The sequence below is a fragment of the Chrysoperla carnea genome, chromosome 1, assembly GCF_905475395.1.
Source record: "Chrysoperla carnea chromosome 1, inChrCarn1.1, whole genome shotgun sequence".
In the NCBI taxonomy this organism is placed as follows: Eukaryota; Metazoa; Arthropoda; class Insecta; order Neuroptera; family Chrysopidae; genus Chrysoperla; species Chrysoperla carnea.
This window is the reverse complement of record NC_058337.1, coordinates 83,090,007-83,112,104: the sequence shown is the minus strand read 5'-3', so window position 1 is coordinate 83,112,104 and position 22,098 is coordinate 83,090,007. Positions and strand designations below refer to the sequence as shown.

The 22,098-nt window shown below is 28.9% G+C and overlaps 2 protein-coding genes across 3 annotated transcripts; one reads left to right on the top strand and one right to left on the bottom strand.

The window, feature by feature from the left end:
• Positions 1-579: 579 nt before the first annotated feature.
• On the top strand, positions 580-8,186 carry LOC123297829. Of its 2 annotated transcripts, none has more exons than XM_044879640.1 (4): positions 580-735; positions 1,946-2,251; positions 2,366-2,477; positions 7,257-8,186. In XM_044879640.1, exons 1-4 carry the CDS (start codon positions 672-674, stop codon positions 7,444-7,446), a joined length of 672 nt encoding a protein of 223 aa, XP_044735575.1. In that variant the 5' UTR covers positions 580-671; the 3' UTR covers positions 7,447-8,186. The 2 variants fall into 2 exon arrangements, with proteins under 2 accessions (XP_044735575.1, XP_044735567.1); XM_044879632.1 differs by having other exon boundaries at positions 581-735; positions 2,363-2,477.
• Positions 8,187-10,135: 1,949 nt separating this feature from the next.
• On the bottom strand, positions 10,136-20,636 carry LOC123301569 (translation initiation factor IF-2-like). The gene is made up of 2 exons (XM_044884381.1): positions 20,517-20,636; positions 10,136-11,188 (listed from the first exon to the last, which is right to left on the bottom strand). Exons 1-2 carry the CDS (start codon positions 20,538-20,540, stop codon positions 10,184-10,186), a joined length of 1,029 nt encoding a protein of 342 aa, XP_044740316.1. The 5' UTR covers positions 20,541-20,636; the 3' UTR covers positions 10,136-10,183.
• Positions 20,637-22,098: the final 1,462 nt, after the last annotated feature.

Below are 22,098 nucleotides of genomic sequence, written 5' to 3'. Positions count from 1 at the left end.
TTGCTTTATCACATCCAAATTTTATCCAATTATGTTAAACCAAGTATGTAATCTAACTAAATTTGGGTCATACTTTTGGATAAATATATATGTAACACAAGTAAACATGTACATAATCTGTTACACTATTATAATTTGTAAAGGATAAATGTGTTTGTAATTTTGTACTTACTCCACGATGAAAAATCTAAAGTTTTCTAAGATTAGAGGCCAATATGAAACTTATGGAACAAACAAAGTAGAACGAAACTCAGACGTAAGATCTATAGTCACAAAGCGTATGCATCATGTGTGGAGAATACTATTCCATTTTTTGTAAAAGCAGCTTAATCGATATGCTTACATAAATATAAAATGAATAAAATACTTGGTACTCATTACATACTCATAGTATAATGTGTATATTATGTTTATGTGTATTTTATAAACAAAGTTTTGTATTTTCCTATTTAAACTAACTTGTTTATCATAAAAATAATGTGTATTTAAGTAAGTACAAAGCTATTGGTGTATTATTCAATAATCATCATATATTCACTCACTCATTTACGTATAAATTCACTATATATAAATAATATGCTCAAATTGGTTTTTCAATCAGTATTCGTTTGTGTATGAAAATAATATAATACTAATTTAATTAATTGATTTAATATAATTATTCATAGAAAATGGGTACTAATATACAGTGGTGTCTTTTTATGTTATGTGCTAGTTTTGCGGTAACTTTTGCTGGTAAATATTATTTGTTTCCTTTTAATAGTTCTTTAATTGAAAAATATCGAAGTTAAAAATAGAAATTATTTTGGAGCTTGAAAGTTTTAAAAACACGAAGAAAATTGTGTCTAAATGTTCGATTAATTCTATTTACTTATGCTTGGGAATATTGCTCCGAAACAATGTTTTTTTTTCTTTTGTGATGTATTTTTTCAAGTTTGCGTTACAAACATTTACAAAAGAAATTTTTTCAGTTAATAGTTTCGATGACTGTTTTATCCATCAATCGTCTTTTTTAAAATCAGTCTTCGGGTGTTTAACTATTAGATAAAATATTGGACAATTATTTTTTCTCTTTAATATATTTGATCTGTATCTTCAATGATACAGGTATGATCTGTATCTTGAAATATAACGATATCCATATACAGGAGAATTTCGATAATTGGGACCCAATAAAAATCAGGAGTGTTAAGTTAAGTCAGATTGTACACACAGCATAAAACACCTGTATTGTGTTGCTATTGTGTTTTTAGAATCATAACAATGAATCATATTAGATGTGTATACAAACAAACAATATCAATTTGGAGTGATTGGTAGAGAGATGTGTGGTACGGATAGACGAAAAGTGTTGAACGGATAGTCGATTACTGGACGTTTCTGATTATCGAGACTCTATTGTATTATTAAAGGAATCATATTTATTATTAATTATATTAAACCTTAAACATTTAATAAATATATTAAACCTCTTACAAAGGTTTCAATAATATTTAAAAATTATTACTAATTATATAAACAAGAGTTTAGAATTTAACAATTCATAGTTACATTATGATTTTCGTCTATGACTATTTTTTACCTTATGGATAGGCGCAATTGAACAATTAATTGAATAATATTCAACAATTGATTCCGAAAAGTTTCTAAATTGATACTGATTGACATAAATTTTTATTAAAAATCATTAAGTTATACTTTTTACTCAAATGAAGCTTTTGTATAGAATAACTTTTTGGAGGGCTTTTGTTTGTTTCTTCGAGACTTAACATATCCATCATTTCTAGAAAATCTGACAGAGAGGCATTTTTCAAACTTATTTTTTAACTTGTAATACTTTCAAAAAATTTAAAATTAATAGTTTTAATTAGTTGTAAATGATATTTTCAAAATAGTTTTAGTGAAATCATTATTAGTAAAAATTTTATTGTTATATGTTTTATAGCGTCAGGCTACTTCACACCTAGATCATATTATGTAATAGACAAGAATGGTGAGAAATCCGATGTAGTCTACTTAACCCCACGCGTTAAACGGGAACTATTCGATAAATTACATGTAATTAGAAAACGATCAACAGATATTTCAAACCCAAAATGTAAGGGTTTATCATCCAGTGTTAGTATAGCAGGCAGTGGTTCAAGTTCAGGTTCAGGTTTCGGTTCAGGCTTTGGTTCTAATCCAGGTGCAAGCTTCGGTTCTGGATCAGGAGGATCTGGTTATGCAGATCCATCACAAAATTTCATACCAGGTATAATATTTTATAATTAGGCTTAAGGTGTCATAGGTCTAAAAATAGTTGTCCTGTATATAAAAAAAGATGATTTCTTGAATTTTAATCGAGTGTTTTTTGTTTAATTAGTAGGACCACCACCAGAATTTCTTAAATTCTTCGAAACATTCTTCAATACATTCCCAAGTGCTGCTCAATTCGGTTCACAATATGTTCAACAACATAATAATATACCAAACTTTGGGTAAGTTTTTTTAAAAGATTTTCATTTTTCTGCTTAAGAAGTTTTTTTTGCTAAACTGATTTGACAACATTGACGTCAACGCCTAATTGGCTGATAACCCAAAAATCGTTAAAAGTAAAAAAAATTGCTAGAATATATTTTTGTGCTATTGAAAACATTTGTGAAAATTGTGCTAAAATGCACTAAATTTGACAAATAGTACGGAAAATATCATCAAATGTGGAAAAGTGGTGGAACCGATCCGATTTCTAAAATTTTTTGTGTACGTGTTCCTTAGACTTTCAGGAACATTCAGCCGGACTAACCTCGGCATTACAAACAAAACTGAGAAAATTAGGGTAGTTTTCCCATCCCCAAAGCACTCCAAATAGTAACAGTGAAAACAAATCAAAATTTCACCTTGAAAATCATCTCCCGAAGGTTTTCGAGGTCCCTGATCATAAAAAAGCAACTGAGGATGGTTGCAACCCCAATAAAACTATCCCTAGAGGTGTCAATGAAAAAAAATTTAGAAAATTCTGAATTTCAGTTCAGAAATTGTATCTTTGTGATTTTCGTAGTCGCTGATCATGAATTTTAGGTCAAAAAGCAACTGAATATCGCTCCATCCCCATTAAAACCACCTTCCCAGGCGATGTACATGAAATATGTTGTATTTGTCGGTCCGGCGACTTTTTAGCTTACCTTACTTTTTAGCTTATCGTCTCAGTGAGGTATATAAATGATTTCATATTGACATATTTTTAAACATTTGAATATAAAAATATTGGATTTCGGTACCATTTAATTACCTCAGTACCGATAATTTAGTAATTGATAGAAATTAAAACAGTTTTCATATTTCCCTCAAAAATATAGACTCATGTACAATGTCCGATATATAAACATTAAAACATGATTTATAGGTTTTTGTGGGTGCTTGAGGGTTACAAAGTTACTATTTCCCCTACTTTTTTTTGAACAGAAACGTCTTCATTTACAAACAGGCGTCAACTTTTTCTTTAATTAAACTAAATTTTTTGCCAGATTCTTGATTGTTGCCGCAAAAATAGCAATTTTTGTTTGAATTTTTTTCCCAGATCTCAATTTCTCGGCACCTGATTTTATAATTTTGTGGGACTAAAAACTTCAAGAATCGTATAGGAAAAAAAGTATTTGGGAAATGTTATTTCTTCTTCAATAAAAAATAAGAAACCTTACAAAAAGTGGTTATTTTGAGAATTTTCTTATCAAAAATATTATTGTAAAACTATGTAACTTAAAAATAGTGATAAATACGAGTTAATGAGGGGAAATTATTACCTTAGCGATGGAGCTCGGCGATTCATGAGTTTTTTTTATTTAGTTCTAAAAGGTAAACAATAGTTTTTAATACCATGTTTTTTGCAAAATATTAAATTTTTTAAATTAATAATTCATTAATACGTTCAGATCTTTCCACATAGTTTTTTCATATAAATAACACGTGTATGACATGTCATGGTCACGTTTTAATATTTTATTGTTAAATATTAAAATGATTATAATAATAATTCAATAATCATTATTTCAGGCCATGTTGACCACCTTGATTTTTAGGATAAATAAGAGTTTATTAACGTTTTTTGTAAGTGGTGACGTTTTTGCAATGCAATGCCAAATTTAGATCACATGAAGAGCTTCTGGCATGAATGCAAATTTAGTTCCCAATTAATTATTTAACACGCGAACTTTTTTGTATTTTCAAACCTAGCGGTTAAAAATTTTGTTGGTATAATTCAACCATGGCAATGTCAATTTTTTTTCACACAAATACTCGTACCAAATCTAAGCCATCTCCATTTGTGTATACAGAATGTTCGATTTGCATCTAGGCATATAAATATCACGAGTATGACAGAATACATGCGTTAAGCAATGCATCTAAGTGAGAGGAAATTGGCCTCACTCTTATATTTGCCCACCTTCTTTAGGTTTTCTTATAGGAAAAAGTAATTTTGAATGATCCTACTGCGTATGTTTTATACACCGAGCTATAAAAATCCACTGTGTATGGAATATGGCTCGTGAATTTCACACCCGTCGTGTAAATCAAGCAGAAACCTTGATTTACACTACAAATTATATCATAATGAACGATGGTATTCGATTCTTAGAGTTTTCATGGTTTTACAAATATCATTCGTTGCTAGTTGAGAATCTTTGCTAGCGTTTGCATCTAGCAAACTGCATCATGCGATTTTAATCGATAATTATATGACCTTTGAATTAAGTTAATCATAAATACAAGATTTTTGTTGATTGATTTTGGAATAAAAACTCAGGTAAAAATAGATGATTATAAAAAAAATCAGAAATAACAAATTGAATTTTAATTACATCATCAAAATTACATTAACAAATCATCAAATTTATTATAGTGATTAATGTTTATCTTAGATCAGATCGATTTATTGATTAAGTAATCCATAAAAGAGTAGGTAATGAATACTTAGAAGAAAACTTTATACGGATGCTATTCTAACCTTGAATGCTTTCTTCTTTTGTGTTAAAGATCATGTTTTTATATTATATGTTATAATATATCTACCTAGAATTTTTGGACACGATCTTCAATTAAATACATATAATCATACATAGTTCAAGAATTTTTCATGATCAATGCGTATTCATGACTTAACGTCTTCTATTCTTTGACCCGTTGGCCCTTATTTGATTATAAAAATATGGTTTCAATATCATTGTTTTCCACCAATAAAATACACTATAAAAAGTTTTACTTGGGAAAAAATAAAAAGTTTGATTTGGAAGGCAGAAAGCTATTATTAATCGAAGGATAAATTTTGTGATCGATTTTTTTTTCATGTATGTATCGATTGTTTTTAGGATTTTTTAGCCATTATTGGTGAGATTATTGTTTTAATCAATAAAAAAACCTATGTACATCAAAATTTCATTTTTGTACGCGGAAACACGCTTTGCAGTATAATTTACAGTTTTATACACTAAATAAAATATGTATAATCCTTATATATTATAAATGTGAAAGTAAAGATGTTTGTTTGTGTGTTTGTTACGCTTTCACGGAAAAACTACCGAAAGGATTTGAATATAACTCTACAAAAATATACTTCATACATCAGAATAACACATGAGCTATAACTTATAAAGATATATTTTACCTGTGAAAAACAATTACTACCATTATTTGGACCTTTTGGCAGAGGAATAAGTGAGAGCAAGGGAGGTGAAGGCTATGGTCTAACGCGGTGGGTTTTACCAAGCTTTACTTTTAATCCAGTGAAGCGGGCGGGTATCAAGCTAGTATGAATATAATTGTTTGACTAGTAATTAAATATTGATTTTTCCCATAGAACTTCATTTCTTAAAAATTGTTCGTAGTCGTGCAATAATCTTGTCCATTTCCAAACGTCATAAAAATTTCGTGGCTAACAATTTTATGAATTACAATAAATATTCTGTGTCGGCTTATAGAAATAGGTTTTTCCATTATTGTTAAATTTTAATTTCGGTATATGATTATATGGTTTTACATCATACATCTAAACTTATTCTCCATAAATTGACTATTTTATTCCATGCCACTAAATTGAAGGTCAAGATCAAAAATAATTGTATTTTATCTCATTATAAAAATATTTATATTACTTTTGTTGTTAGTTACTTATTATAAAAACAAAATTACCAAATTGTTATGGTTTTTTATTACAATGCTTGGTTGGAATGGAATAGCCTGTAATACCCAAATTTATTATAATTATTCAATTTTTGACGTAGATAGACATAGACAATATAATTTATTTTTCAGTAAAACTTTACTAAATTTTTAGGGTTCCGTAATAATATTTACACTAAGGCTCTTAGAGTAAATATTATTCTTGATTAAGACACCACCTCTTATAAACTAATGTAGATTTAAACGTAAAATGGTGAATGCGGTTCTAGTTCAAAGTAACTTGTCACAATCTTTTGTTGATTTGAAATTTACCTTTTAAATAATTATTTGCTTTTTTGAGAAAACCTTCTCCTGACCGGCGATACTTCATAAAATGGGGTGGACGAAAATACAAATTAACATTATTTAGTTTTATAATTCAACTGGTCAGATGAGGGTAATACATATTTTAATTGTAAAAATTTCAAAACACAATATACTTTTTTAAAAATTTTCATCATCCCGGAAATTTTAAAACAATGCTGTTTCCATTTTCCAATATACCTACGAATCAAACACACGCGATCCAAAAACTGATAATTTTTCTGATTAAGTGGTTTTATCGTAAAGAGGTAAAAGGTCTTGAAGTTTCTTATCTTCAAATGCAATAATTGCTGGGTTCGAGCAGATCCATTATTTCATGAAAAATCGATAAAACTCATTATTCGTTAAATGGCTTCGTGAATAAGCAAAATTACAACTTTGGAGTTACAAATACTGTTCTTACTCATGTTTTCATCCACAAAAATTAATATATTGGTGTGGTTTTGGTGTATGGAAATGTAAAAGAACAACATTTTTTGAAAAATAAGTTCGTTTACCGTAAATTCTTTTACATAAGAATGATATGATCTAATGTCTAAAATTAAACAGAAATCGTATTGATATCACATACCGTTTTGCTTTTATTTCAAATTAGAAATGTATAAACCCACTTTGATCAATCACCCTATGTAATAAAAAGTAATTTCATGTTTTTAGCTACGAAATCAAAAGTATTTTTCTATCAGTCAACTAAAATAATACAAATAATTTACTCACTTTGATAATAATTTTATTTTCAGACAAGATTTGGCATCACGTTTCGGTGGAGGTGAAGAATTAGTTGATTCTGGAGAAGTTGATAATGTACCTGGTATCAGTGTAAATGCAAATGCTAAAGGAAATAAAGGTGCTTGGTCTTCAAGTTCAACATCAATTGATAGCAATGGTAAAGCAACGTACGAAACTCGAAGCGGTAAAGTTGATAAATAATTGATTTATCAACTTTAGAAAGTCTACTATTCAAAATTTTGTATTTTATTTATACATCTAAATTCTAAATTAAAACAAATTTTTGAAGAAAAAAAATTAAATAATAATTAATATTATTTGTTATTTAATAATAATTGAACTAAGCAGGAGGAGAGAGCATAAGTAGTTGATTTGAGGGTCTTGATTATATCGATTTGTACACTATCTGAATATATCGATTTTCATTATGTAGAGACTCATAGTTTATGATTCATAAACAGTTTTCTGGCGAAGTTTACGGACACAATGTATATTGATGACGTTAATCAAATTTTACCACCTAGGATTTGTTTTGTAAGGTGTAAAATTTAATTTTAAATTACCTGTTTTCTACAATTGAAACATAGTAAAATCTTTATTTTTGGTGCTTTAATGATATAAATATTTCGACTGTTGTTTTGAGTTCTAATTCACTATTATTTGTAAGTAACGCTAAATAAATGAATGCCTATTATACTGTTATCATAATGTATACCTACTTATGCATCCTCTTGTATACTTACTGTGTATATTTTGATCCTGTTCAATGCCAATTTTTGAGTTAACTGAACGGAAGTATTAAATATCTATAGAGCCTTTTACATTGTGCAATGTTTTCTAAAGACGTTAAAAAGCCTTTAGAATAAAAAGCGCACTGCAGATGTAGATAGTTAAAATTAAACTTGACATTGAACGGGTTACTAAATTAAAATTATGTTATTTTCTTGTGATATATTGAAATATTTAGAACAGTATTTTTTTTTGCTTATTTTATTATAATTAAAATTTTTAGTAGTTATTAGACAAATTTTTATTTATTATTTTACCTACCTACCATAAAAACCTTTTGCTTCTGATTTTCTAAATCCACATTCTTTAATATTTAACATCAAAGCCACGCAACTTTCAGCACTTCACTTATATATTCTTGTATTCTCTTATATTATATATTCTTGTTTAAAAGTGTATTTGGAAATTATATTTTGTTCAATATAAATGTTTCACCTTTTTGGAAAGTCAAATTGTTACTAATTATTGATATTGATATTGATATTTGCTAATTATTGATAAATTTTACAAATTAAATTAAAGTGCAAGTTATATCAAAAAATAGACTCCTCTTGGTAAAATGATCGTTGTTTCAAGTGATCTATTAAAATCATCTATTATATTTATTGATAAACGCCTTCCAAGTTAAATAATTAATCGTTAAATGAAGTCTTAGGCTATTCAAAAGCGTTGTGTTCTGTAGAAAAAACATTAATTTTATTGGATATGATGTATGGTAAGACAAATTTCAATGTAAAAATTTGCATGATTGTTTAATGATGGTTTCTGTTGAAGTTTTTGAACGTTGAATACATATATCACGTTATGGATTCAATGACCCTTCTTGTACTAGGTAAATGATCCCTCTTTTGTGTGTAAAATTGGCATTAGTAAAGATCCTCTGATACCATATACTCTTGAGTTGAAATTGTAATCAGGGTAATCGAAAAATCCAGGACTATTGGAAAAGAATCAAATTCAAAGTTTAACCTTCCGTAATGCTCGTGTTACGACTGTTTACTGATCGAATGTAATAAAATTCTTTTCGGATCATATAGTTGGTAATACGATTCGATTAACATCTCAACGAAGACGATATCATTTTACGTTGCGCGATAGCGATCTAGAAAAAATGACCACGAACGTACGTACATACATACATAGTCTGACACACACACACATACTTCCAAAGTGGTATTAATACCTTGCGCTAACCATGAAACGTTAAGATATGTTGAAAATTTAGATTTCGAAAATCGGACCCGGTTGTATACGGACTCGGAATATTGTATACGAAACCTTGTAATTTAACAAAAGGTGGCTTTAATGGCCGCATTCTAACAATAGAGTCGTAGTACAAACAGGGATATACACAGTATAAAATTTCAGGATTGAAATAAATGTGCTTACTTGGTTGTTGATATCCCTATACCAAGTAAATATTTCATGATACTGCAATCTCAATACTTAATTCGAGAAATAAGAATTGATTACTTAATCTATCAATATATAAAGCAACAAGTAAATATTTTCTTGAAACAATAAAATATTTCCTTAATCCAGCGTTAAGAACATATTTTCATGCAACTAGTACATCTTTTTCTTGCTGCGTAATAAGTAAATCATACCGCGAATGAAATGAAGGTTTGAATCGTTAATGATTAATCAGATTGAAAAGTTTCTAATAACTAGAATTTGGTGTTGTATTATTTGAATGCGTTCCTTACGGAATACAGAAATCTCATATATCTACAGAAAAACTCTGGAGAAAAAATCAAGCATTTTGTAGAAAAAGTAAGATTTATTTAAACATTTATTTACAAGTAGTTTTAGTTTTCTTTTGGTTAAATATTAACCAATTTGATGTTATGAAATGAAATCACAAAATTTTTCCAAAAAGTCTTCGTTCACAAAAAAAGTTTAATATAATATTTATTGAAATATTATAGAAACCTTAAAGTATATAATTTACGGGAAAGTAAATTTGAGTATTGTTTAGTGCAAAATCGCATTTAGTTCTAATTCAGTTTCTAAATAAGTTTTAGCAATATTTGCAAAAATAAAATTAAAAATTTGAAAATTAAACAACGGAAAATAAATAAAAACTGATTTCCAAATTTAAATTTGAAAAAACATTTTGTTATGGAAATTTAAAAATCTAAATTAAAATTTAATAGTTTTGGGTTCCAAAAGTGATATCATGGAGTGCTGGAGCACCGTTACTTGGTAATGCATAATCTTGCATTAATTGATCTAAAATACTTCCGCTACGGGCGCCTGCAGACGGTCTTTGTTGAATTGGAGCAAATTGAATTGGTTGTTGTTGACGTTGAGGTTGTGGCCGGGAAATATATTGTTGTCTTTCTGGTTGTGGGAAATCTTCGTCGAATTGCTGACGAACTGGAGCTGGTTCTTCAAATTGTGGTCTAGAATATTGTGGTGCAAATCTTTGTGGTGCTTGTGGGGCTGTGTAAGCTGGGCGTGCTGGAGCAAAATGTTGAGGTTGTGGAGCTGGGCGTGCTGGGGCAAAATGTTGTGGTTGTGGTTGTGGTGCTGGGCGTGAAAATTGGGGTTTTTCTGAGTAAACAACACCAGATGGAGCTGCTCCAGGAATGGCAATTGGACGTCGTGGTGCTGGAGCTTCGTTGTGTTGAGGTACAGAGAAATCTTGATATGAAGGTTGTGGGGCTTGAGGACGTGGTCGTTGAGCCTTAGCAACGGTATGTCTAGCTGGAGCTTGTTGTGGAGCTGGTTGATAGTAACTACCATCATCTTCTTCTAATGGAAGACCATTTTTGTCGGTGCTTTCATCAACTAAGGTAGGTGGTGCAACTGTGATGCCTTCCCCAGCTGGTTGGAAACCATATTTATTTGCACCGTATTCAACAACACGAACTTTTCCATTTGAGTCTACATAACCATATTTTCCTTTAACTTCACCATTGGTTAATTTTGTTTCAATTTTGAAAGAACCATCAGCACCTTCGTAGCCATAGGTGTATGAACCATCTTCATTATGTCGGTTGATTTGTTTTAGAATTGGTACAGGAGTTGGTTTTACATCAACACTGCCTGAGTAACCTGGTGTAACGCGAGGTGGGGCTGGACGTCTTGGAGCTGATGATTCAAAATCATATTCTTGTGCGATGGCAGTGCCAATTATGGCAACTGTGCACTAAAAATAAAAATAGAAATATATTAATTTTTGTATGTCAATCTTCAAGATATAATTAACATGATACATTTTTGTGTCAGCGCTGCAGAATATATTTTCGTGGTCTATGTTCAATATTTATATATCTAGGATAAAAGATTATATTCCTTTTGCGGGATACGAAGTTCCGTAGGTAGTAAAACCGCCATGAGTAGACGCAGCGTTTTCTGTATGTTTGTAGGTAATTGATTACGAATAGATGCGCCGATTTTACGTAAAGGGGTGCAAAAGTTATTAACAATTTAATTGTTTAAATCTCTGTAACTAGGAAATTATCAGTCTTAGCGAGGCCATACTTCAGCTTTTAAGGCAGGAAATAATTTTTGTAAAATGATAAAAAAAAATTATTTTTTTAAATGAAAAAACTGAAAATCAAGGAAAAGTTGGCACGAGTTTTGTCGGTAAAATAGATAGTTTCCAAGTTACAGCGTTTTATACAATTAAATTGTTAGGTTTTCTGTCACATCGCGATATTTTCTTTATTTCTTTATCAAATTTCATAATTTTAACTCCTCATTTTAAAGGTTATTATGCTTGGTAAAATAGACTCAATTTTGTTCATGACACTCTCATACTTTCGTTATTTATAGGAATAAATACTTAACCGAAATCTGAACTTTAAACACAGCCTACTACAAATTGACAAGGAGGGCCGATTGATTCTTAATATTTGGCCTGGCGTCAGAGATGGCTAGAGATATCGAAAAAAATTGTTAGTAAAAGTACTTAGAATATTTTTTTATACCCATATACCGATTTTCATAAAATACGCAAGTTTATTGAAATATATTGGAATACATACACTATTAAATTACCAATTTGTCCAGTTTTTACATTCGAAAGCACATTAGTTATGAAATTAAAAAATAAACTTGTAATAAGTTTGAATTAAGACCAAAATAATGAAAAAATTAAAAATGCGATTTTTGTCGTGAAAATCGGTATAAAAATATATTCTAAGCCACTTTTCTAATAATTTTATTCAATATCTTTAACCATCTCTGACGCTAAGGTAAATGTACCATATTACGGGATGTTTAGGCATAATCCACTTTGAAGCTGATTATTGAAATAAATATAAATATTTCCACTATAAAAATTGATTTGTTGTATAAAATGATTTATTGAGAATTAGTTTTGATCATTTTTTCATCCCAAAGTCTTTAATTTATAGTATTAAACGTTAATTTTCTGGACTTCGAGTTTGTCTCTAATTCCGTGATAAAATTTGGCTTTGAACCTGACTCCGGGAATGAAAGTACATAATTCCGGGATACACACTTAACATAGGTAAAATAAAAAAATTGTTTTGTTTAATGTAAATAATATTATTGAGTATTATCATATAAAATTTGATTGAAAAATAAAAATTTTTAATTTTTAATTAATTTAAAAAAAAATCATAACATATTGCGAAATAGTAATGACAATAAATCACTGGTATTATAAATATTATCGTTATTAAATTAATGAAGTTAATAGAATTGTTATTTTCTTAAATTCTTTTAATAATAGTAAAAGTTATTTTAGCATTAATAATCATCAATAATTAATTTAAATAACAAAATAAAATCAAGTTTCAATTTTCTCCTTTATTATGTGATACTCCCGGAATTGTATACATAAGTAAAAACTCTGCTCATTATTCCGGGAGTTGAAAACACATTATATACTTGTCATAAAAAGCAAGTATTTAAGCATAAATTATGCCAAATTAAAAAAAAAACATATCCCGTAATTACCTCACAAAAATCTACGGTATCTACTGCTTCAATCAGTAAAAAATATTTTAATAATTATAACACCAATTTTAAACGAGAGTTAAAAATAATTACCTCTTATTTTCCCTAATTACGGTAGACTCCCGTAATATGGTTCACTATCACTGATTTAAGAACATAATTCCGGGATTCATAATTTAAAGAAAATAATTAATTAAAATAATTTGAAAATGCTTTAAAACGATTTATTTATTCATTCTAATCAATATTTTTACATATTCAATAATTATAAACTTACCAGTAAACTAAAAAAAGCTTAACAATCTGACACTGTCATCTTACGTTCAAAGACAACATATTGGTTATAAAACCAGATGTTAACCGATTGATCACTTTTTCGATTGATATGAGTATTTAAGAGTGATTTGATTTGTTCAAAAGTCGATTTTTTTTGTTCATATTTTAGTGCTACAGGCTCTGTTATTTTTTAAAATCAAAAATTTATTTAGTGTTTCTTATTTTTTGATTAAAAGAAAAAACTCCCGGAATAACGTACTAACCCGTAATAATGTACATTTACCTTAGGTAAAATATTGAAAAACGACCTTATTTGTCAATTTGTAGTATGATTAGTTTAAAGTTCAGATTTCGGCCAGCGAAAATATAGGGTGTCTTCATCTTAAATGCGACATACTGTATCGGTAATAAAATGGCATATAAATAAATAACAAAGTAAAATACTATTGATATTTTGTATCACTTCTTATCTATTGCCTGTTTTTGGCCACGTTTTTTTTTATTAACGGTCAACATGTGTACAAATGCACATACTTTCACTTTAATAAAAGAAATGTACATATCGCTTATTACGATTATCGGGTATAACGATCATAAACGATACATACTTCAATGTTATAATAACCGATTTTCATAAATATTATTCTTCTTATGTGGTAGATATTTGTCATCTTGGGCTTATAGAAAATAATATTTTGCCTACAGTTGCAATTTCTTCTTATGTAATCCACATTTTGATATAATGCTCGATTAAGTAATAAAGAAATATGTAACAAATAGTTTACCGATGTAATCTGAATTACGCAGAATATTGTGTATTACAAATATTGTAATTTACGTGTAGGTACTTTCTAAAAAAAAACTAAATCAATAATAAACATAAACATGTCATAAGAATTGAAAAGTAAAATACTTTTTTTTTTCATTAATTATTAATATTAAGTATTTTGTAATCAACTTATAATTATTAATAGCACGTTATGACATCAGTATTTAAAAGTGCCGTCTTTACGCATACATGTATACCCATGAAATCTGGGACGAAAAAATAATTAAAACCATTTTGAATTCTATAATTCATTTTCTGGGAATGAACCAAATTCCGGGTTAAGTAATTCTTTTAGTAGATTCACCATTTCTTGCGCCAATTTTATAATCTTTGTTCTTTATTTTTAACACACTTTTATGAGCATCATACGTATGTTAGTATGTTCGTATGTACCGGAAACTTTGAACATGATTTTGGCCACTTCAAAACGTCGGATTAACTCGAAATTGGGCGTAAAAATCAAGGACCGAATCAATACAATAATAGAAGTTTATTTGATTATCCTGATAAGTCTTTTCAGGATTAACAATTTCGATATCTGAAAATAGATAAATTTATTTGCGCTTCCACCATATTTATACAGAATATTGGATAAATAAATAATCGTCTAAAAAACTAAAAACCACAAAATAAATAATAGTTTAAAAAAACTAAAAAACACGCTTTTGTAATTAGCTACATTAAAAGGTAGAAAATAATTTCTTTAAATTCGAAAGAATCATTTTAACGTAAAAAGGCGTGGGGTACATTTTAAGATATTTTATAATGACTTTTCTTTTACTAATGTCTGTCTATTAAATATTTACAATAATTGAAATTTAGTACCTCGCGCTTTTTAACGATAAAATGATTTTTTTGAATTTAAAGAAATTATTTTGCAGGATATTTGCATTAGTCAAAATGTTGAAAATCATTTCGAAAAATTAAACAATTGCACAGCATTTTTCAGCCATTTGACTGTTACAAACTTTTTACCATTTATCCGTGTTTTGTTATAAATTATTTTTTACTAATGTTTAGCAGAATAACTTTTCCGAAACAAAAATAAAAAAAATCGATTTTCATAAATTTGTTTCTTTGTGAATTTTGCTTTTTTTCGTACTTCGGCTACTATTGGTTATCAAAAAAATTTATGATTTTCGCGATTAATGTACACATATCAGTTTTTCTTTATTGCATAATAAAGCAAGTGAAAACAAAAAATTGACTAAGTTATTATTTGTTGAAATACCATGTATAGACAGTATTGATGACTCTTATCACATTACACATACATTCATGTCACATATACATAACTGATATTCCCATATAATACATACTATACAACTTGCGCCTAATTTGCACCCTCACGGCTAAACAGTAATGTTACCGAAAAGATGTTTCAAAGAAAAGATGTTTATTTTTTTTATAAGGAATATTTCTTACAATTAAATTTTTGTTTTATCTCTAACGGTTTACAAGATGGGTCCTACGGACCCAAGACCCAATTAACCTATGTTGCTCATTTACGAATTTGAACCGAAAATGGACTAATTAGGTGATTTTATAAACACGTATACCAAAATTTTGCTCGTAGCATCAATATTTTTAAGCGTTACAAACTTGCGACTAAACTTAGTATATCTTGCATATTACATATATACATGGTATGAAAATATACATACAAGGAAATAGGGAATATCCTCCTTTTTCTGAAGTAACAAATTTAAAAATAGTTATTACACACATCAAGGTGTCAACAAATAAATTTAATTCAATGCTAAATTACGGTATATGACTAATAATTTTGATTATAAAAATGAACAATTAACATATTTAAATTATGAATTAATCTCGTACAATTATTATATATAATTAATAAAAAATCAGGAACTGAAGCATAGTGTACTTTTTTTTTATTGTATACAGAAAATGTGTGAACGCCTTGAAAACAAAAGTGAAACATTTACATATTACATGACAGCTAGTAAAAGCAAAATATGTTTATTAAACCGGTTGTAAAACATACGTTAAATAATATGCTTTTATTCATGGTTTGTATGTACAGAATTGAGAACAAAATTATTTTCAATTAAAATATTTTTTATACCTTTGTATATGAAATATACAAAGGTATACTAAGTTTAGTCCCAAGCTTGTAACGCTTAAAAATATTGATGCTATGAACAAAATTTTGGCGTTGAATTAAAATCACCTACTTAGTCCATTTCCGGTTGTCTGTCTGTCTGTCGTCTATCGTCTGTCCGTCTATCATAACGATTACTCAAAAACGAAAAGAGATATCAAGATGAAATTTACCGCGTGCTGAAATGGTCAATTGGGTCTTGAGTCCTAAGAACCCATCTTGTAAACCGTTAGAAATAGAAGTTTAAATGTAAAAATGTTCCTTATTAAAAAATAAACAACTTTTGTTTGTAACATTTTTTCGTAAACATCACTGTTTACCCGTGAGATAGAATTTGCGCATATTATGCGCAAATTGTAGTATTATATGGGTATATTTGTTACATGTGTGTGACATGTATGTATGTGTAATGTGACAGAGTAATCAACACTGTCTATAGATGGTACTTCAACAATTAAATCAGTCAATTGTTTGTTTACACTTGTTTTATATTGCACTTAATGTTAAGGTACATTTTTCTTTTTTGAAGATGAGTAAGATTATCATTTTTTAAGAATATTTTAATTAGTGGCTTAGAGACTATAGAAATGCCGGAATCGGGAATATTCCATTCAGTTTGACAAGGATAAAGTTATTGAATAACGCAATAACATTGAGAAGGAGTACTAGCGATAAAGCTTCACTTTTTAACTATGATTCTCGGAAAATTAATTTTATTGCCCTGCCAGGTAAGTTATAATTTTTTTTGGTTTTATTATTCGGAGAAAAATTAAAAACAAATGCAATAATTCTTTGCTAGACACCTCAAAAATTGAAACTATCAAGTTGTCAGATATCAGACTAAATGATTAACACTTTTTTATTTATCTATCTAGTTAATAACCATAAAACAAATATGCATCAATTTTAAACAAGTCGTATCTTTCAAAATTTTACCAGTCCCAAAGAGTCCCAAAAAGACACAAATTTTTATTGTTATGTTTGTATTATGTAGTTATTAAGAATTATATGGTGGAAACGCATGTTAATACACATAACATATATTTGATGTATTTAAATACACTGTTCACTGCGCCAACATATATTTCATGATTTATGGTTAGCCTGAGAGACAACCGAGTTTTGTAAAAAATAACAGTCTAGAAGCCCAAAAGAAATCAATTTTTTGAGACAAATTGAAACAAATAGTATTCTGCAGTCTCTTTTGCTATTAATTAAACTAGGTTTTATTGAAGTCACAGGCGATGCTAAATTCGAATCAGATCAGTGACACTTACAGAAAGAAAGATATCTAGAAAGTCTTTCTTTAGGTTAGGCTAGGTTAGGTTATGTTAGAGTGAGTGTCTAGGAGTGCAACCCACAAAGATCATAGGTAGCCTCATTTTCGGATACTTCTCTGGCTATTACTTCCGACCGGCTAAACGGAATTCTCGGATGTCTATTGATGCTTGTGACCGTCTGTCTTGTGCCAGTTCTAGCAAGCTCACGCAGTTCCTTGGAATTTCCAGGTACTCAAACCAGGTTCACATTCATCTGTTTCACCAGCTTATTTGAGGACGTTCAAGGCTTTCTTTAATTCAATATTAATCCTTGCTATCCAATGACATATACGTATATATATCACAAACTTTTTTGTAAACAAATAAATAAGATATTTTACACATTTAGGGGAGCAAAAGTAAAGAATGTCTCACATCTCATGTTATCTGATATTTGAGACATTCGTTACTTGCTCCCGTGATGTATACTATTTTCCGAGGAGGCCGCAAACGGCAACTTCTTGGCTCATCCCTATAACATCTTAATAGCTTAAATGATAGAACGTTCATCTGCATAATGAGAAATCTAGATTTTGAGTATTCAAAGATTTTATATTTAAGTCTATTTTTAAGAAGATAAATTGATTATCTTTGTTCATTATTTTGTCAAGTAAAAAATGCCCCTTTCAAAGCTGTAATGATCAAATTTTTTATTAAACAGAGTTAAAGACCACACCTTCTGTAGTTGTAATAAAACAAAGTAATGTCTATGGAATATTTATGTGATTGGAAATATTTTTTTTATGTATTCAAAGTAAATTCAATTTAAATAGTCTCCACAAAATTTTACTCTAGATTTTTAGATTAAAAAATATCAAGGTCGAATTACTATAAATATATAAAAGTCGTTCTTTTACCCATAGGGTTCAGATAATATACAAGGTTGACTAACGGTCGCCATAAATATTATATTAATTAAAATTAAATCCGTTACAATTCTTGTCATTTGAATTTTTTTCTTCTTGAATTATTGAAGGTCATAAATGTGACAAATTGTATCACCATATTGTGTCTTTTATAAGAGGTAAAACTCTAAAGGAAAACGTGACCTTGGTAGAATATAACATCCACCTATAAATAAATACTTTCCAATTGTAAGACACGTTTTTGTTAGATAACCGACAGTGACGCTATTATATCCAATATATTCTAGGATATGGCACGTAAAAAATTCATGAACCCTAACTTTCAGCCGGTTGGTAAATAAGCTCCAGAGTCGACGTGGAGCAGTTTCTCTCATAAGACATATGTATGGCAGAGCGGCAATTTTTGAGATAGAGAAGAAGGGGGGAATAAAATTAGTAGAACGGGAGCAAAATTTTTGCCCCTTACCAGATAAACTAGCTAATGTTCACACAAACGTTACATACTGCTGGCAGATACTTTCCCCTACCAACTACTCCCAAATTCCCGAAATAACATGGTTTGATTGATTTTAGTCGGGAAGGAAAAGGGGGATATGTCTGCTAGCATTACGTAGCATTTGTGCGATCGTTAGGAAACTTATTTGGCAAGGAGTAGAATCTTTTTTCAATTTATAATCATTGTATTTCCCCCTTCCCCGCTATCACGAACATGGCCGCTCTGCCATATATGTACATATCCTATTGGTTCGGCAAAAATGTTGATTGAGTCTATATAATGTTTTCGACTCTCAAAAATTCTAATTCGCATCGCAAACTGTTCAGGCCCTTCATAATGCAACCTCATTCAAAGTTGCAGCCAAGTGATTAACAACTTCTTTGTATTACTAATACAGTCCAACGACTGTAGGTACATACGTTGTTTAGTCGACAACGGCAGATAAATTGGATAGCTTGGATTAGCTACAATTAAAAACGCTAAGAATGTTTATTTTAAGCTGCGGTTACAATCAGAATATTGTTTGGAATATTGCTAAAACTGTTAAATTTTCTCGAATATTTACAAACAAGGCAAGGATCCTGTATTAGGATCTGAAGGGATACTACAGTATCAGATATTAAATTTTCATTTACATAATTAAAAAGCAAATATATTGTAAATATTTAGAATTGATTAAAGTTTTGTCAATCAACAATTTCATTCTTTTCAAATAAGGTTATCCAGATTGACTCGAGTAAAACAATCCTTGTCCGGTATATGTCGCTAATGTATGTATACTGATTTAAAAATAAAACTAAAAAAAATAAAAACGATACGCTTGTGAAAGTTATTTAGGCGGCGAGGGTCATTTCAAATCATAGAAATGAATGTTGCATGGCTATTTAGATATGTGATGAAAAAGGGTGTGATGTGAACTCAGCAAAATCAGTGATTTATAAAAAACTATTATGCGTGACTTTCTTTATTGATCCAATTTTATTCTAAAAAGCCTTATCGTAAGATATTTTTATTAATTTAATTTAATTTAATAATAAATTTTTGCCAAATAGTTAACGAAGCATCAAATTTTTTAGTATTTATAATATCTTTTTGAATATGATTTTATGAAAACGAAATTTTCAAAATGTTAGCAAAAATGTAAATAATGTTGATTATTAGTTTGATTTCTTCGTTTGTTTCAATCACTTGGGATTAAAATGAATCTATTTTACAAAAAACTAATAAATAATAAAAATATAAACTTCAAGCAAGTTGGTTCTTCACGCCAGAACAATAGATCAAGCCGAATGGATCTTGATGAATAAGCTACACTCACACTTGACCGATTTTGTTTTCACAGAATATAGAAAAATGATTTTTCATTCGAATAAATTGATTATTTTTAAACATTGCCAAAGAAAACAAATACTCAACATGTATGGTTTCACATTTTATGACCCGAGGCGAATCCTGTTTGATATTTCTAAAAGTATGGAACGAATGAAAAGTATATTCCTTTCGAATGCATATTTTCACATGTAATTATTTGAGAATTAAATAATTAATAAGATAATTTATTTGGCGAAAAATTACAAAACACTGACACTGACACACGCACTTTATAAAATTTTGATGTAATTAACATAATACTTACAATAAAAATGGTGAATTTATTCATAATTATTATTTAAATTAAATATTGTTGCACACTTAATTTTTTTTTTATTCTATGGTCTGGTCTTATTACATTTAATGTATATTGTAAACTGGGCTTAAACACTCATATTGTCTGTGATTTATACCCCACCCGTGGCTGCAATTTATGGGGGAACAAGGTCCCCGCCCGCTATCCTATCTTATACATAATATAGTGTAAGTGCATTTACTTGACTATCAGATCCTAATTATTAAATTTTATATAATATTAGCCTTATATTCAACACCGTAGATAAATATTCAGGACCATTTTTTAATAAGTTTTTAAGTAACTATAGCAACAATAAAAAATCTCTATCTCTATCTCTATATATTATAAATGCGAAAGTAAGCATGTTTCTTTGTTTGTTTGTTTGTTACGCTTTCACGCGTAACTGTACAGCAATATAGCTCATATTTCAGAATAACACATGAGAAATAATTTATAAAGATATATTAATAAAAAAATAGAAAAAAATTAAAAATTAATTTAATTTGACATTACCATAAATTACAGATTTCTGTAAAAATAGTCAATATAAAATATTTCACGGCCATCTTTTCTGATATACTCAATGATTAAATACGACTATTATACATTTAAAAAAATAGAAAACCATACATTTATTTTACCTGTGTAAAACAATCCTTACCATTATTTCGAGTGTTATAGAAAGGGGATAAGCGAGTGCAATCTTTATCAATCTTTACTTTTAAACCCAGCGAAGCGGGTGGGTATAACTCTAGTCATAAATATTTTGATAACGAAAAATGTACTATAAATATTTTGCATTTTGTACATTTTGTTGTCAAGGATTAATTTCAGATATTTATCGATACACAAGAACGGGCAATTCTTTAAGATATGCGTTCATTTAAGCTTTCTACAGAGGCAATGACGTAAAAGAAAATTTACGTTTTCGGTTCGAAATGTTAGTAGTTTAACTCAATAATTTTAAAGAAGAAGGCAACACCATTCCTCCAATTCAGTTAAATTTTGTTTACGAAATTTATGTTTATAAGTTCTTAAAGGTGTTTTTGACGTAACTTAGCTATTTCGAGATATTTCACCCAAGATACAATCTCAAAGCACTGAAAACTGGTGTGCAATTTGTTAACAAATTAAATAAGTTAAAGATAATTTTCCATTTTTGTTTATAATTGGATCCTTAAAATTAGATTTTCCATTAATTTTCATTTAATCGCTTCATGACAAGACACAGACACTAAACGTTTCTACGATTATTATGCTATGTGGTTTAGATGTAGGCTTATGTTTTTTAACCTTAACAATATTTTACCAAAAATGTAAAAGTAGATTTGTTAATAGATATATCGATTATTAAAAATCTTTGATTGCTCATCGATTGTTTTGTGTTTAAATAAATAACATACAGGATGTGTATAAAAACTTGGAGAATTCAATCAGACTTCATCGGTGAAATTTTTGATTAAAAGTTATCTACGAGGAGACGAGGACTGGCCTCTAGGATTGACTTTCGTCAATTGGAAACGCATGTTTCACAAAAGATGTGTACTTT

Coding starts and splice junctions, on each gene's coding strand:
- LOC123297829 (XM_044879632.1), top strand. CDS start 672: ATGGGTACTAATATACAGTGGTGTCTTTTTATGTTATGTGCTAGTTTT. Junction 736..1,945: donor TTTTGCGGTAACTTTTGCTG/GTAAATATTATT, acceptor TATGTTTTATAG/CGTCAGGCTACTTCACACCT. Junction 2,478..7,256: donor AATAATATACCAAACTTTGG/GTAAGTTTTTTT, acceptor TTTTATTTTCAG/ACAAGATTTGGCATCACGTT.
- LOC123301569 (XM_044884381.1), bottom strand. CDS start 20,540: ATGAATAAATTCACCATTTTTATT. Junction 11,189..20,516: donor ATAAATTCACCATTTTTATT/GTAAGTATTATG, acceptor TTTTATTTTTAG/TGCACAGTTGCCATAATTGG.